This window comes from Pinus tabuliformis, chromosome 5_1 (assembly GCF_031772625.1).
Source record: "Pinus tabuliformis cultivar Carrire ecotype Pingquan chromosome 5_1, CPIR1, whole genome shotgun sequence".
In the NCBI taxonomy this organism is placed as follows: Eukaryota; Viridiplantae; Streptophyta; class Pinopsida; order Pinales; family Pinaceae; genus Pinus; species Pinus tabuliformis.
In genome coordinates this window covers 945974696-945989876 of record NC_142305.1, presented here as the reverse complement: position 1 = coordinate 945989876, position 15181 = coordinate 945974696, and the positions used below count along the sequence as shown (strand labels likewise).

The 15181-nt window shown below is 40.5% G+C and overlaps 1 protein-coding gene and 1 pseudogene across 2 annotated transcripts in view; both read left to right on the top strand.

Annotated features, from left to right (window-relative positions):
- Nucleotides 1-15181, top strand: part of LOC149167897 (uncharacterized) — a 402638-nt gene that overhangs the window by 108904 nt on the left and 278553 nt on the right. For both annotated transcript variants that reach the window (XM_089433237.1, XM_089433236.1), the window contains exon 6: nucleotides 5165-5251. In XM_089433237.1, coding sequence (XP_089289363.1) covers nucleotides 5165-5251 — 87 coding nt within the window. The remainder of the gene's footprint in view (nucleotides 1-5164; nucleotides 5252-15181) is intronic.
- On the top strand, nucleotides 1318-4039 carry LOC149167899 (ABC transporter F family member 3 pseudogene; annotated as a pseudogene).

The window sequence follows — 15181 nt, the reverse complement described above, 5'->3', positions numbered from 1 at the left end:
GCTTCTCTAGCATTGGTTGGTTGCCCTGGAGCTTGTCCTTATAGGTTTCTTGTTCTCTCTTTTCCTTTGCAGATTTGCGTCCTCTTGTAGATCTTCTAGGAGAGGACTAGGATTCCCCGATTTCCCCTTCTTCCTCTGATTCCTCGGACTCTTGGGTTTCCTCCTCTTCTTCTGAAGCCTTCTCTTTGGATCTCTCTGGAATACTTTTGATGGAGGGGGAGGCTTTAGAGGGAGAGGCCTCCTTTGGAACTTCTGTCTCCTGCGTGTTCATGATTTCAGATCCGAGGATTTCGAATTTATTCCCTTGGCTTTCCCTGGCTGGTTTCTGAGCAGGACCCTCTTGAGGAGTTTTGGCACTTCCGTTTGCATTCTTCCTGTGAGAGGCTTTGGATCGCTTTGCCTGATTCCATCCATCTTCCTTCCCTTTGTCTTCCACCCCTTTGGACGGGCAGTCTCTGGCAAAATGCCCGTAGACATGGCACTTCCGGCATTTGAATGGCAGCTGCTCATAATCCAGTTTCTGTATATGAGTCCAGGGACCAACAACTATTTTGATGGCTTCCGGTAGTCCGACCTCCAGATCTACCTCCACACAGATTCTGGCACAATCGTACTGGTCCTTACTGTTGGCCTTGTCTATAAATTTTCCAAGGGTATTTCCGATGTGCTTCAAAGAATCCCAGTTCCAGCAATGAACTGGGAGGTTGGGGAGTCTCACCCACACCGGGACCGCTGTAGGCACATCCACCGCCGGATCAAAGTCTGGCGTCCATTTGTTTAAATACAGCCCTTGGGGGCCCATGAAGTAGGGGCCATTCCTGAAAATGAGATCTTTGTCTTCTTTTGCAGAGAATTCAAACAAAAAGTATCCTCTCCCGAGGAAGTAAGAGGTTACCTTATTTTGTATCAGAGGTGCCCAATTCCTGGCTACCCAGTTCTCTGTCGACTTCGGGGAAGGCCAAAGTCCTGTAAACTGACCAACCAGAGCCCGATCTGCCAAAGAAAGTGCTACTTGGATTGGTCCTTCTGGCGGGAGGGCGATCTCAGGTATATCTTCAAGCTTTTTCACAAACTTTGCTGCTTCCATGCATTTCTTCTTAGGCAAGGAGGCCAGCAAGGATTTGAAGGCCTCTGCTGCGGAAGAAGAAGGAGGAGAGGGAGTAGGCTCCTCCATGACAAGCCAACTGACCTAGCCAGGGCGGCCGCGGCCGGCAGTAGATCCCTCGGCGGTCCTTCGCAGACACAAAACAGATCTCTCCGCGGACTCCCTCGCAGGTTCCAAGAAGAACCCTCCGCGGACTCCCTCGCAGGCTCAGAATGCGCGAAGTGCGGGCGCGCTCGCAGGCTCAGATCACGCGGAAAGCAGATCTCGCAGGTTGCAGAGCGCTCAGTCCGATGAATTTCAACTTATTTGATCTACTATTTGTTACAAATATAAATTACATAAATTAAAATGAATATAAATAATGTAAATAATAAATAATCAAATATTGATTATGTTAAATAGTCATTAAGTTAAGTGAAAAGGCATGTTTAAACGACATGCCCAATCATGAAAGGACACTTGCCTAGGTATATATGCGGGTCCTCAGTGTAACATTTCTCATCTTGTAATTATATATATTAGTAAATTATTATTACAAATACCTTTTGTGGATATTAACATTTAAAGTCACCAAGCTACAATTTAGTTGCTTTAGTGGTATCAGAGCCATGCGAGTCTTTGAAAGTTATTTGCCGCACAATATAACCATGCAAGTCTTTGAACATTGTTCACCCCAGAATATGCCATTATGTTTACATCCTGAATTCATAGAGCAGTTTAGTAAAGTTCAAGAAAATCTTCAGCAATGGTAAAAATCATATGCAGAAGTTAACGCACGTCTAAAGGAAACCGATAATAAGGAAGATGATAGTGACAATGAAGAAACGAAACAAGGTGAAGCAGAAGAAGAAGATTTTGATCAAAGTGATGATAATAAGGATGAAGATGAGGTGGGTGAGGACTATCTTGAGAAGCAAGAAGATGAACAATATCATAACAATGAGGAAGATGTTGAAGAAGACATTGATGATGATGAAGAGGAAAATGTTGCAGAAGAACCTAAAGAAGAAAGTGATCATGGAAATGGGGATGAAGGATCGACTGTGAAGGACATTCACATGACGAATTTCAACATTTATGTTAGAGGTCGAGAACTCATTAAGGATGGTTCAATTACTTCGTCATATGGTAGCCACTATGGTTCGATTGGAAGGAATGGTACAGGGAAAACAACACTACTACGTCATATGGCCCTGCATGCAATTGACGACATCCACAAGAACTGCCAAGTTTTACACATAGAGCAAGAGGTAGTTGGTGATGATAGTACTACACTCCTGTGTGTTCTAAACTCTGACGTGGAGAGAACTCAACTCTTGGAGGAAGAAGCTAGATTGGTGGCACAACAGAGAGATGTTGACAAGGATGTTGCTACTGGAACAGGTGATTTGAAGCTCAATAGAGCCACTGAGGATAAGGATATGTCTGAGAGGCTTCAACAAATATATAAAAGGTTTGAATATATTGATGCTTATTCTGCGGAGTCTCGCGCAACGTCTATTCTTGAAGGACTTAGTTTCACTCTAGATATGCAACAAAAACCAACAAAGGCCTTTTCTGGAGGGTGGCGTATGAGGATTGCTCTTGCACGTGCTCTTTTTATAGAACCCGACTTGCTTTTACTTGATGAATCCACTAATCACCTTGATCTTCATGCAGTTCTATGGATGGAATCATATCTTTTGAAATGGCCAATAACATTTATTGTTGTGGTTACAGATATTTTACGTTTACATGGGCAAAATCTAATAAGTTACAAGGGTGACTATGATACGTTTGAGAGAACTCGAGACGAACAACTGCGCAATCAACAAAAAGCTTTTGAGTCAAATGAACGCACAAAGGCTCATATGCAGGCTTTCATTGATAAGTTCCGTTATAATGCAAAAAGAGCTTCACTTGTTCAGTCAAGAATCAAGGCTTTGGATCACACTGGTCATATGGATGCTGTTGTCAACAATCCAAACTATAAATTTGAGTTTCCCACTCCTGAGGATAGGGCAAGTGCTTCAATTATTAGTTTCAGTGATGCGTCATTTGGATACCCATGGGGATCTCTATTATTCAAGAACTTGAATTCTGGTATAGATCTTGACAGTCGTCTTGTGATGGTTGCTTCAAATGGCATTGGCAAGTCAACTTTGCTAAAGTTAATTTTAGGGGAGTTACAACCAAGCTTTGGTATAGTTTTCTGATCAGCAAAGGTTCGCATGACTGTCTTTAGTCAAGACTCAACACCATGTTGATGGGCTTGATTTGTCATCTAATCCTCTGTTTTATATGATGCGGTGCTTCCTTGGTGTCTTAGAACAAAAGCTAAGGGCACATTTAGGGTTGTTTGGTATCACAGGGAACCTTTCACTTCAACCCATGTATACCTTGTCAGGTGGTCAGAAAAGTCGGGTAGCTTTTGCAAAAATGACCCTTGAAGAGACCCTGCCTAATGATTATAAAAAGACCCTGCCCAAGGATTATAAAAAGACACTGCCCAACGATTCTGCAAATCCTCTCAAGTGTCTTTACGAGATGTGTGAGCACCACCTCTGGTTACACAGTGCCGTCAAACGAGCAAGGGTTATCAGTGAAACGCTGCACTGTCGTATTCGCTGTCCAACGGTTTTACTTCGCCGTGACACCTCTGAATCCACGTTGCCAAGTCTGCAGTCCACGCTGCATCCACCGCCAATTCCCATCTGTGTACTCTCTCCTCAACCCGTTGCTTGGTTGCTGCTGCCAAATCCATGTTGCCAAGTCTACACTGAAGGTCGTGATCCACTTCGATCCGCTCCCTGTATGTTAATTCCTAGACATATTGAAACGGCGTGGTGTATGGTCAAATGGCAGATAAGTCAAACAGTTCGACTCTGGCCCGTCGAGTCATTACGGTCCATTAAGTTATTAACTATATATATTTTATATAGTTACAAAATATAAAAATTAATTAAATTGATTTATATAATTTAATTAATCTAATTATATAATTTAATTAATTAATACTAATAATAATATTAATAATAATAATATTATTAATTTAATTAAATTAATTAATTAATTTATATAATTTCATTAATCTAATTATATAATTTATTTATAAAAAAAATCATCATAATAATATTATTTAAAAAAAATAAATAAATCAGAAGGAGAAATCGAAAAACCTTGATTCCAAGACAATAGTACCAATGAATTACACATACCGGAAAGACATGGGCAAGGAAGGAATTATTAGCGAATAAGCTTTGTGGACATAGCTTTTCGAAGATGAAGGCAATGTTACAAATATAAATTACATAAATTAAAATGAATATAATTAATGAAAATAATAAATAATCAAATATTGATTATGTTAAATAGTCATTAAGTTAAGTGAAAAGGCATGTCTAAAAGACATGCCCAGTCATGAAAGGATACCTGCCTAGGTATATATGCGGGTCCTTAGTGTAACATTTCTCATCTCGTACATTTTATATATATTAATAAATTATTATTACAAATACCTTTTGTGTATTTTAACGTTTAAAGTCAACAAGCTACAGTTTAGTTGCTTCACTGTTGGAGGCTGCATATTGTGGCTTGAAATTGAGTTTCCAATAAATTGTTGATGTATCTGGTTTGAGTGGCACTCTTGCTAAGCTGCCATTGAATTGTCATTATATTGTTCTCTTTCCTCTTCTTACCTTCTCTTTGTAGATATATCTTTTCCAAACAATCTGTCTTCTATCTCCTTTCCAGTCCCAATCTCTTCTTACTTCTTCCCTGTTGTTTTTATTGATTAGTTCATTTTGGAAAATATTAAGACTCTGTCATGAGAAGGGTTGGGAAAATGCAAATTCAAATAAGTTGCACATATATTGCTGTGCCCTTCTTTGTATGATCCTCGAGGACAACTATATCATATTTTGAAGTACACAATACCATAAGTTAACAATTTTTTGTGTTCTTAATAATTGGAATGGTGCCAAATGTATTCATCAGGACTTGACATTGAATCGAGTATAATCAATGGAAGATGTGTGTATCTCTCGTTTTTTTCCAGCCTCCTAAATAATCTTTATACAGGATTCTCTTGATGGAGATATTGGCGTTGGTGCAAAAGAACTTGGTTTCCTTTCTGGACAGTATAAAAGGTTGACTGGGGAAATTGAGGTATGCCTTTTTCTACATTTTTTTTCCTCAGAAAATAATTATTTTCTTTATATAAAACAAGATCACATTTAGCATGTATGTCACAAAGAAGACACATTTCAGTTAAAATAATTTCAATGAATTTGGATATGAATCCATATACTTATTCCCTCCAATGCATCTCAAAATAAAACCATAACAGTTCCACTGTCATAAGGCCAGAATACCCTTGAGCTACAGTTCATATTACATATGAAATCAAATGTTCCACGTTCCTCCAGTACAAAAAGAATACAGACCCAAGCAGAGTTCTAATAAATAGTACCATGAAAAAAATTCAGAAACAGCATCATCATCAAGTTCTCGCGGATGTGCCATACCCCTGGGTCCAGCTTTGGATGATGCATCTGCCTCCATATTCTTTTCCCGATATATATGCACGAAGAACTTGACATTCAATTGAGTATAATCATCAAAGATTGGCCTTGAAACATAATTGTTCAGCTCATAAGACCCATTCATCCAGTTGATAACATCAAGAAAGTCACCAAAAACTTGAATATTATGAACATCTTTCTCAGCAGCAAGCATAATCAACAATTTAAATCCCATAAACTCAGCCAAATTTTTGGTGCCTCTCCCCAGACCAGTTTTGAACTCAAGCACATGCCCATGATGAAGAGAGTGTGAACCTTTAGCTTCGCCTACAGGTGGGTTTCCTTTGCTTGCACCATTGATACATGCCCAAGCACTTCATTTATTAATCTGTTCCTCCCTTATTTCTCTGACTGGTTTATCTCGCTTTTCTTGGCTGAAGCCTTGAAGAGTAGACAAACACTGGACAGCCAACTGATATGGAAGAATTGCTTTGCCTTCAAATACCATTGTATTCCATGACAACCAGAAACTGCATGCAGCTAGTAAAGGCAGAGCTTTAATAAGATGACAAAGCCATGCCCAAGATATCTCTTGCCGCCATATTAGGAATAGCACAACCCCAGACACAAAAACTGCAAGTGCACGCAAAAAAGGAAAATGTCACTGTAGTTATAGGTACAGGAAGTATGTTATATAAAAAATTAATTAATTAATAGTTATTAGGCATAGGCATGATTAAAGATCACGCCCATTCACCAAGAGGCACCCAAGGCAGTATAAAGCCAGGGGCCTCCCACAAATTGTAATCATCTATCTGCTTTTAATAATAATAAATATGAATTCGCTAATTAGCTGAGTTAAACTGTGCCATCTGGTATCAAAGCGGTCGATCCTCTGCTTGCGTTCAACATTTCTTGCACCCTATCCATTGTCTTCTGCTTTCACTGTTCGAGCCATTGTTCCACATGGGCCGCATTGCTCCGCCAGATAGTTGCCTACCATTCCTTTCCACTGCCCCTCTCTGCCCTGGATTCCGCCGTCGTACCCTTCTTCGGCCCTGATTTCCACCTCCCTCACTGTCTGTGAATGCTGATGTCCGGTCACTCTGCCTAAATTGCAACCTGAATCACGGCTCCCAAAAGTCATGCTTTTTAAACCACAGGTTTCTTTGTTTAAAAAAAAGGCACGAAGCTTATAGTGAATTAAACATTAATTACATTGAAAATATATATTATACAGTTTTATTATATAATTACAGTTAATTAATTAATTAATTTATATAAGTTAATTAATTTAATTGATTTGATTATATAATTAAAAACATATATATATATATATATATATTATTTAAAAAATAAAAAATAAAAAAATAGTTCAGATTAAAAAAGGTTACGCTGGCACACAAATATACACCCCCACAAACCCGTTCAATGTCGTCGATGACAATGACCGATTTCAACAAAAAATTGATTGATCTTGAGAATAGTATTACTATCCACTCTGATGATTTCAACAAAAAATTAGTCGATCTCGAGAGTAAGGTTACCAGACATTTCGATGACATCAAGAAGCTTCAAGATACGACAAATTGGATAAGAACAACAACTTGGGCAGAACCATATCAAAGCCGAAATGAATCATAGTCAAACAATGACAATGCTGACTGTTATGTGTGAAAGGATGAAGATTACACCCGAACAACTATTCCAGGATGATGGAGGTAATTAACAACAAACAACACAATTCGTCAGATTCAACAAATTCAACAGTCTCAGGAAAAAACTGTCTCCAAAAAAATCATCCACGCACCGTCAAGAAAATAGTAATGCCACCTTTTCAAATAAGCAGCTCTGGAATTCATTCACCAATGAATACCCTCTTTTCGCTCCACCGTTAGCGACATATCAACGAAAAGCAAAGATCGAGCTACCCAACTTTAACGGTAACGAAAAATGCAGCGTTGCGTGGCCGAATAAAGCAAAAGAATATTTCGAGATTTACGATATTGACAATGATGACAAAAAGAATTAGGCATGCTTCCATGAAAATGGAAGGTGAAGCATATAATTGGTATATATGGTGGAAGAAGACGACACTTGCTATCAGTTGGAGAAAATTTAAGGATGTGTTCTTTAAAAGATTCCAAGGTGTCAAGGAAAAACAATTCTTTTCGACACTCATCGGATTGCGGCAAAAAGGAGATGTGGATGAATACACTCGAGAATGGGAAACCTTAGCAACACGAGTACCTGGGTTATCAAAATCTCGTCTAATTCAATCATACATCTCCGGACTTAAAACTCATCTACAAGTAGAACTTGAGGTTCATGACATTACGTCGATAGAAGTAGCAAGACAAAAAGCAAAAGCTACTGAAAGGAAATTTGAAAAAATACTGTGGTCAAAACCGGAAAAAGTATATTCGAGACGAAGAATTCCCCAGTCTGTGGATACAGATAATACAAGATATGTTCCACCACATCTTCGTGAAGGCGAAAAATCTAATGTGGAAATGCAAAGGATAAAAGAAGGCAAGTGCAAATGTTGTGGCGAGAAGTGGGACCCTAAACATAGGTGTGCTAAAGGAAAAGAGTCAAAGAACCTATATCACTGTGAAGCAACTAATGATTCAAGCAGTGATGAATCAGACACAGAAGGAATAGAAGATACCCCAGAATTCTCTCTAGAATTAGATGACAGAAGTATTCCGCAAGTGTCACTATCGGATAAGAAGAACAACGTAGTGGTTCTCATTGACTCTGGTAGCACCCACAATTTTTTAGATGCAACCATGGCAAAGATACTCAACATTTTCACATTCCCCTTGCCCAACATGAAGGTGATGGTAGCCGAGGGTAAGAAGATTGAAAAGGTAGGGAAATGCCATAAGGTCAAATTGCAGATGCAAGACTTTAATTTAGAATCCTCGTTCTACACTGTACCATTAGGAGGAGTAGATGTGGTCTTAGGTATCCAATGGCTATGAACCCTAGGCACTTACTCTGCCAACCATCAAGAGCAGGTCATAAGCTTTAACTGGGAAGGGTAGAGGTACAATGTTAAAATTGGCAACTAGGGCCAAACTCCATGTGGGTCATTTTATTTATGGTAGCTGATATTTTTCTTGGACACCTCTCATCGAGAGGTGTAAGATTGATCTAAAGATCATCCGATTTCAATAAGTATTCATGGAGATATGAATTTATTTGTGTTATGGGACAATTCGTCAAGGTCAGCCAACAACTAAATTGCCCCCACTTGTGCTCCACGTTTTGGTATAATTTCAAGTGCTTTGCAAGTCATTTGTATACACAACTCTTTTGAGATTTCTTCTTCTCCACTTGTTTTGGGTTTTAGTGGAAAGAAGAATCTCTAAGGGATAAATGCTGTCCTAGAGGATGCTCTAAACGCAGTCCTAGATGATGCCTTAGCAGCTCTACGCATGACCTAGATCTAGGACGCAGTCAGCCCTAACCCAATACACTGTCAAGGAAGACGCAATCATATTGTGAAGAAGACAACCCTAATCCTCTACACTATCAAGGAAGACAACCCTCATCTAATACACTGTCCTAAGGGTGACCCTAACTGTAGTTATGGAGATGCCCTAAATACGCAACCATGGAAATGAAGGTAGAAACCCTAGCCACAGGTCTAAGGAGAAGAGATGCCCTAAACTTAGTTGCTACGCTGCCTAATGGAGATGGCACCTAAATGCTGTCTTAGAAGAAGTGCTCTACACATGGAATGCCCTTGCTGTCATGAAAGGAAAAGCCCTCATCCTATACACAGTCATGAAAGGAATATCCTTGCTATCATGGAAAGAATGCTCTCACACGCTGAGATAAAGAAGCCACAACTTCAGCTATCCTTAACGCTGTTCTAAATAAGGATGCTCTATCTGCTGTTTGGATTATTATAGATCCAAGTCTTGTGATGAATGCTATAACATTATAGACATCAATGAGTACATGATGTACAATGCAACATATTGCACATAGGAGCAACAATGAGTACATGATGTACAGTGCAACATAGTGCACATGGGAGCAGCAATGAGTACATGTTGTGTAGTGCAGCATAGTGCACACAGGTACATGATGTACAATGCAACATAGTGCACATAGGAGCGACAATGGGTACATGATGTATAGTGAAACATAGTGCACACAATAGTAATGATGGTGTAGATCAATGTTGCTGGACATTGGTGCAACAATGGGACAACATGGTAATGATGGGCATATAGCAGTAACGAGAATGCATACAACAGCAGGATGATGAGGTATTGCAGCATGCATTTGGGTGCAGCATAGTGCAATGAAGAGCTCAACATAGTGCAGCATGAGGAGATGCAGTACAGTGATGGATACAATCATGATTAGTGAAGCATGATGAAATGCAGCATAACGATGATAGGTGCAACATGGTGCAGCACAGTGAGGTGTAGAATGATGATGAGGTGCAACACAATGATAGGTGCAGCATGGTGATGGAGTCACCTTGGAGAATCAGTTGAAGCAGCATGTCTTCAACTGAATTCAGCTACCTCATGTATCATCTTCTTAGAGATGATGAATGCTCCTATTTAGATAAGTCAAAGTGTTGACTTTTGTTGTATATGTACTCTCTCTCTCTCTCTGTTTGCTGAACTATTGAAGAACATATAAGAAGAATTGATCAAGGGTTCCCCACATTGGGGTTTGTCCCTAGCTAGCGCCACATCTTGTGTCCTCTTGTCTTGGCTTGTTTTCTGCGATTTATGTTTATGTTCTGTCTGCAATTTACTATTATGCTGATGTGATTGCTAATCTGGAAAAGATATTGAGCTAACTGTGAAAATTTAAATAAATTGCTCAAAGCATAAAACGTACCTAAAATCAACATGGTATCGAAGCTGAGGTGAAGACAAAGCCCAAGCAAGAGTGAAAGAGCAATCACCGAAGACAGTTGGAAAAGGACAGAAGGCTCAACTGGATTCCTCATCCCTCTTCAAATTCACCAAGGGTGAAGTCGAAGCAGAGAATATTAACAGAATGGCGCAGTGAAAGCATCTGATGGCCTACCTAAAGATCACTTCAATGGGAAGTTCGAATCTAAGGGTGGAAGAAAAGGCAGATGCCTTGCTTACAATAAGGTCGGCCATTATATGAAGGAGTGTCCGATTGATAGGGACACATCACTTGATGATGATAACAATCATTCCAAGTACATATTCAATGATCGGAGGAATGACAGGTAATGCAGGGCATCAAGGAAATGGCCGACTTTTCAAAGAAAGAAAGGAACTCCAGGTATGATGAATCAAATGTTGTTTTTGGTAAGATAAAGAAGTATTATCTTATATTGGTCCTCTACTCCAGACTCTTTGGGAATCTGGCTTATTGATTATAGTGCATCAAGACACTTCATCGGATAGAAGGCTGCTCTCTCTAATTTGGTAGAGATGGAAACAATTGTGGGATTATACTTGGAGTCAATGCCACCTATCCCGGAAAGGGTGTAGGGAATGTTACCCCTCAATTGAATGAGGATAACTTGATTCATTTACAAGAATCTCTTTTATGTACCTGATCACAAGAAGAACCTGGTGTCCATTTCGGCAATGGAAGTCAAAGGTTTCAAAGTGGCATTCATCGATGGAAAGGTATGTGCTTGAAAATGGAATTTTCAAAGATGTTTTTTATTCAGGGTTGGCAATTTGTATCAAGTTGCAGGAAGTCCATTGGGGACCATGACAGTTGACACATCTCATCTATAGCACCGAAGGTATGCTTATTATGGGGCCCTACCTGATGTGAGTCAGATGGTGACAGGGATGCCTGAATTCAAGAAAAGCATGAAGGTACATGTCCAAGATGTATTGAAGGAAAATCTTACAAGGGGACAATTCCCCTCATGTAGCAGGTCCACAGGTTTGGAACAACCTGAGGGGTTTGAGATTCATGATTAGGAATCTCATGTATGGAGGTGGAAGAAAGCCCTCTATGGCTTGAAGCAAAACACCCTGGGCTTAATATGAGAGGATTGATAGCTGTATGATGAAGCCGAGATTCACTAGGAGTGAAGTTGATCTAAACCATTGCTTGAAGGTTATGGATGATAGACCTCTCATACTGGCACCTTCTGAGGACAACCTCTTTCTAACAGGTGTAGACCCTCTCATTTGGCAAAGTAAGAGGGAGTTGGATTCTAGATTTGGAATGGTGAACTGCAAGCCCATGACTACCTCGATGGGTCTTAATTTTCAGAAGTTATGTGGTAAGGATGCCGGACTTGATTTGGGAAATGTCTCTGAGTTTCATAAACTCATTCTAGCATTGATGTTCTTGGTGAACTCCCGTACGGATATATGTTTTGCAGTTAGCATGTTGAGCTCATATATGGTTGAGCCTCACTGGATTGGTGACAAGAATCTTTTGAGATATCGTCGGGGCACAATCTCTCATGGATTGAGATACACTGCCGAAAATGTGAAGCTACATGATTATTCGAATGTTGACTGGGCAGGCAGCGTAGTGGATCGCAAGAGCACTTCTGAGCGCTGATTCTCTTTGGGTTCCACTACGATATCCCAGATGAGTAGGACGCAGAAGACGGTTGCTTTGAGCACCGCTGAGGCTGGATACATAGCCACGAGTATGACCTCGTGTGAAGCTGCCTGGTTGTGGAAGCTCTTTAGTGAGCTGTTTGGACACATGCTGGATACCATCGTGATCTTCTGTGACAACCATAGGGGGATTCGATTGTTGAAGAATCTCGTATTCTATGATCACTCCAAGCATATAGACATCAGGTACCACTTTATCTAGGATATGGTACATCGATGTGCAAGAAGGCTCCATCACATTGGGACTGATGTGCAGGTCACCGACATTCTGTCGAAGCCCCTGGGAAAGATCAAATTTGTGACTTTCCGAGAACGACTAGGAGTTGTGGAGAGACTCTCTCTTAAGGGTCCTATATGATATGGACATTGAGCTCTGGGAGCTTCGAGGGGCTTGGGGTACTTCTTGGAGCGACAAGTGACCATAGGGTGACTCAACCTCCCCTAGTGGTGCGTTGTGTATAGGGTGAATGGGTCAACCTTCCCTTGTGATACCTCATGGCAACTTGTGGGCAGGATGAGTGGTTCTCTTGTCGAGGCATCCTACCCATGTAGTCTGGGACTCATGGGAAGTACCTCTCATTTGGCCAATGAGCAGGGAAATGAGGATAGGGACCATAGTAGTACTGATGGACGCATCGTGTATCTATCGCACTCCCGATGCTAGGATGACCGACATTGATCTGGGATCAATTGGAACTGACTTCGGGTCAGTAAGAGTGATATAGCTCACTCTCTCTTGGAACTGATCTGGGATCAGTATGAGTGGTTTGAGACACTCTCTTGATACTGATTTGGGATCAATGAAACTGACTTCGGGTCAGTATGAGTGGTTTGAGACACTCTTTTGATATTGATTTGGGATCAATGAAACTAACTTCGGGTTAGTAAGAGTGATATAACTCACTCTCTTTTGGAACTGATCTGGGATCAGTAAGAGTGGTATGACACACTCTCTTCATATGGGACTGACTTCGGGTTAGTAGAGAATGGTATGAGACATTCTCGATCAATTCTTCTTCTTCATGGTTCAGCAGAGCAGAGCAGTGCAGGGCACTGATGGCAGAGATAGTACAGTTTGGCAGATGGATCAACGGATGGAGTTCTCCCTAGTTGAGAGGGAGTGTTAAAATTGGCAACTAGGGCCAAACTCCATGTGGGTCATTTTATTTATGGCAGTTGATATTTTTCTTGGACTCCTCTCATCGAGAGGTGTAGGATTGATCTAAAGATCATCCGATTTCGATAAGTATTCATGGAGATATGAATTTATTTGTGTTATGGGACAACTTGTCAAGGTCGGCCAGCAACTAAACTGCTCCCACTTGTGCTCCACGTTTTGGTATAAATACAAGTGCTTTGCAAGTCATTTGTATACACAAATCTCTTGAGATTTCTTCTTCTCCACTTGTTTTGGGTTTTAGTGGAAAGAAGAATCTCCAAGGGATAAACGCTGTCCTAGAGGATGCTCTAAACACAGTCCTAGATGATGCCCTAGCAGCTCTATGCATGACCTAGATCTAGGACGCAGTCAACCCTAACCTAATACGTTGTCAAGGAAGACGTAGTCATATTGTGAAGAAGACAACCCTAATCCTCTACATTGTCAAGGAAGTCAGTCCTCATCTAATACGCTGTCCTAAGGGTGACCCTAACCGCAGTTATGGAGATGCCCTAAATACGCAGCCATGGAAATGAAGGCAGAAATCCTAGCCCCAGGTCTAAGGAGAAGAGATGCCCTAAACTTAGTTGCTACGCTGCCTAATGGAGATGGCACCTAAACGCTGTCCTAGAAGAAGTGCTCTACACGTGGAATGCCCTTGCTGTCATGAAAGGAAAAACCCTCATCCTATACGCAGTCATGAAAGGAATACCCTTGCTGCCATGGAAAATGCTCTAGCACGCTGAGATAAAGAAGCCACACCTTCAACTATCCTTAACAGTGTTCTAAATAAGGATGCTCTATCTGCTGTTTGGATTATGATAGATCCAAGTCTTATGATGAATGTTGTGAGTACATGATGTACAGTGCAACATAGTGCACATAGGAGCAACAATGAGTACATGATGTACAGTGCAACATAGTGCACATAGGAGCAACAATGAGTACATGTTGTACAGTGCAACATAGTGCACACAGGAACATGATGTACAATGCAACATAGTACACATAGGAGCAGCAATGGGTACATTTTGTACAGTGCAGCATAGTGCACACAGTAGTAAATGATGGTGTAGCATGGTGTAGATCAGTGTTGTTGGACATTGGTGCATCAATGGGACAACATGGTAATGATGGGCATTAGGCAACAACGAGAATGCATACAACAGCAGGGTGATGAGGTATTGCAGCATGCATTTGGAGAAGAGATGCAGTACAATGATGGGTATAATCATGATTAGTGAAGCATGATGAAATGCAACATAGTGATGATAGGTGCAGCATGGTGCAACACAGTGAGTTGCAACATGATGATGAGGTGCAACGCATTGATAGGTGCAGCATGGTGATGGAGTCACCTTGGTGAATCAGTTGACGCAACATGTCTTCAACTGAATTCAGCTACCTCATGTATCATCTTATTAGAGATGATCTATGCTCCTATTTAGATAAGTCAAAGTGTTGACTTTTGTTGTATATGTACTATCTCTCTCTCTCTCTCTGCTGAACTATTGAAGAACATATAAGAATAATTGATCAAGGATTTCTCCACATTGGGGTTTGTCCTTGGCTAGCGCCACATCTTGTGTCTTCTTGTCTTGGCTTGTCTTTTGTGATTTATGTTTATGTTCTGTTTGCAATTTACTATTATGCTGATGTGATTGCTAATCTGGAAAAGGTATTGAGCTAACTATAAAAATTTAAATAAACTGCTCTAAGCATAAAACATACCTAAAATCAACATATGAGTTATACGGATTCCAAGCACCATAAAATCAAATTGTGTCTTCATCCCAGATGATGA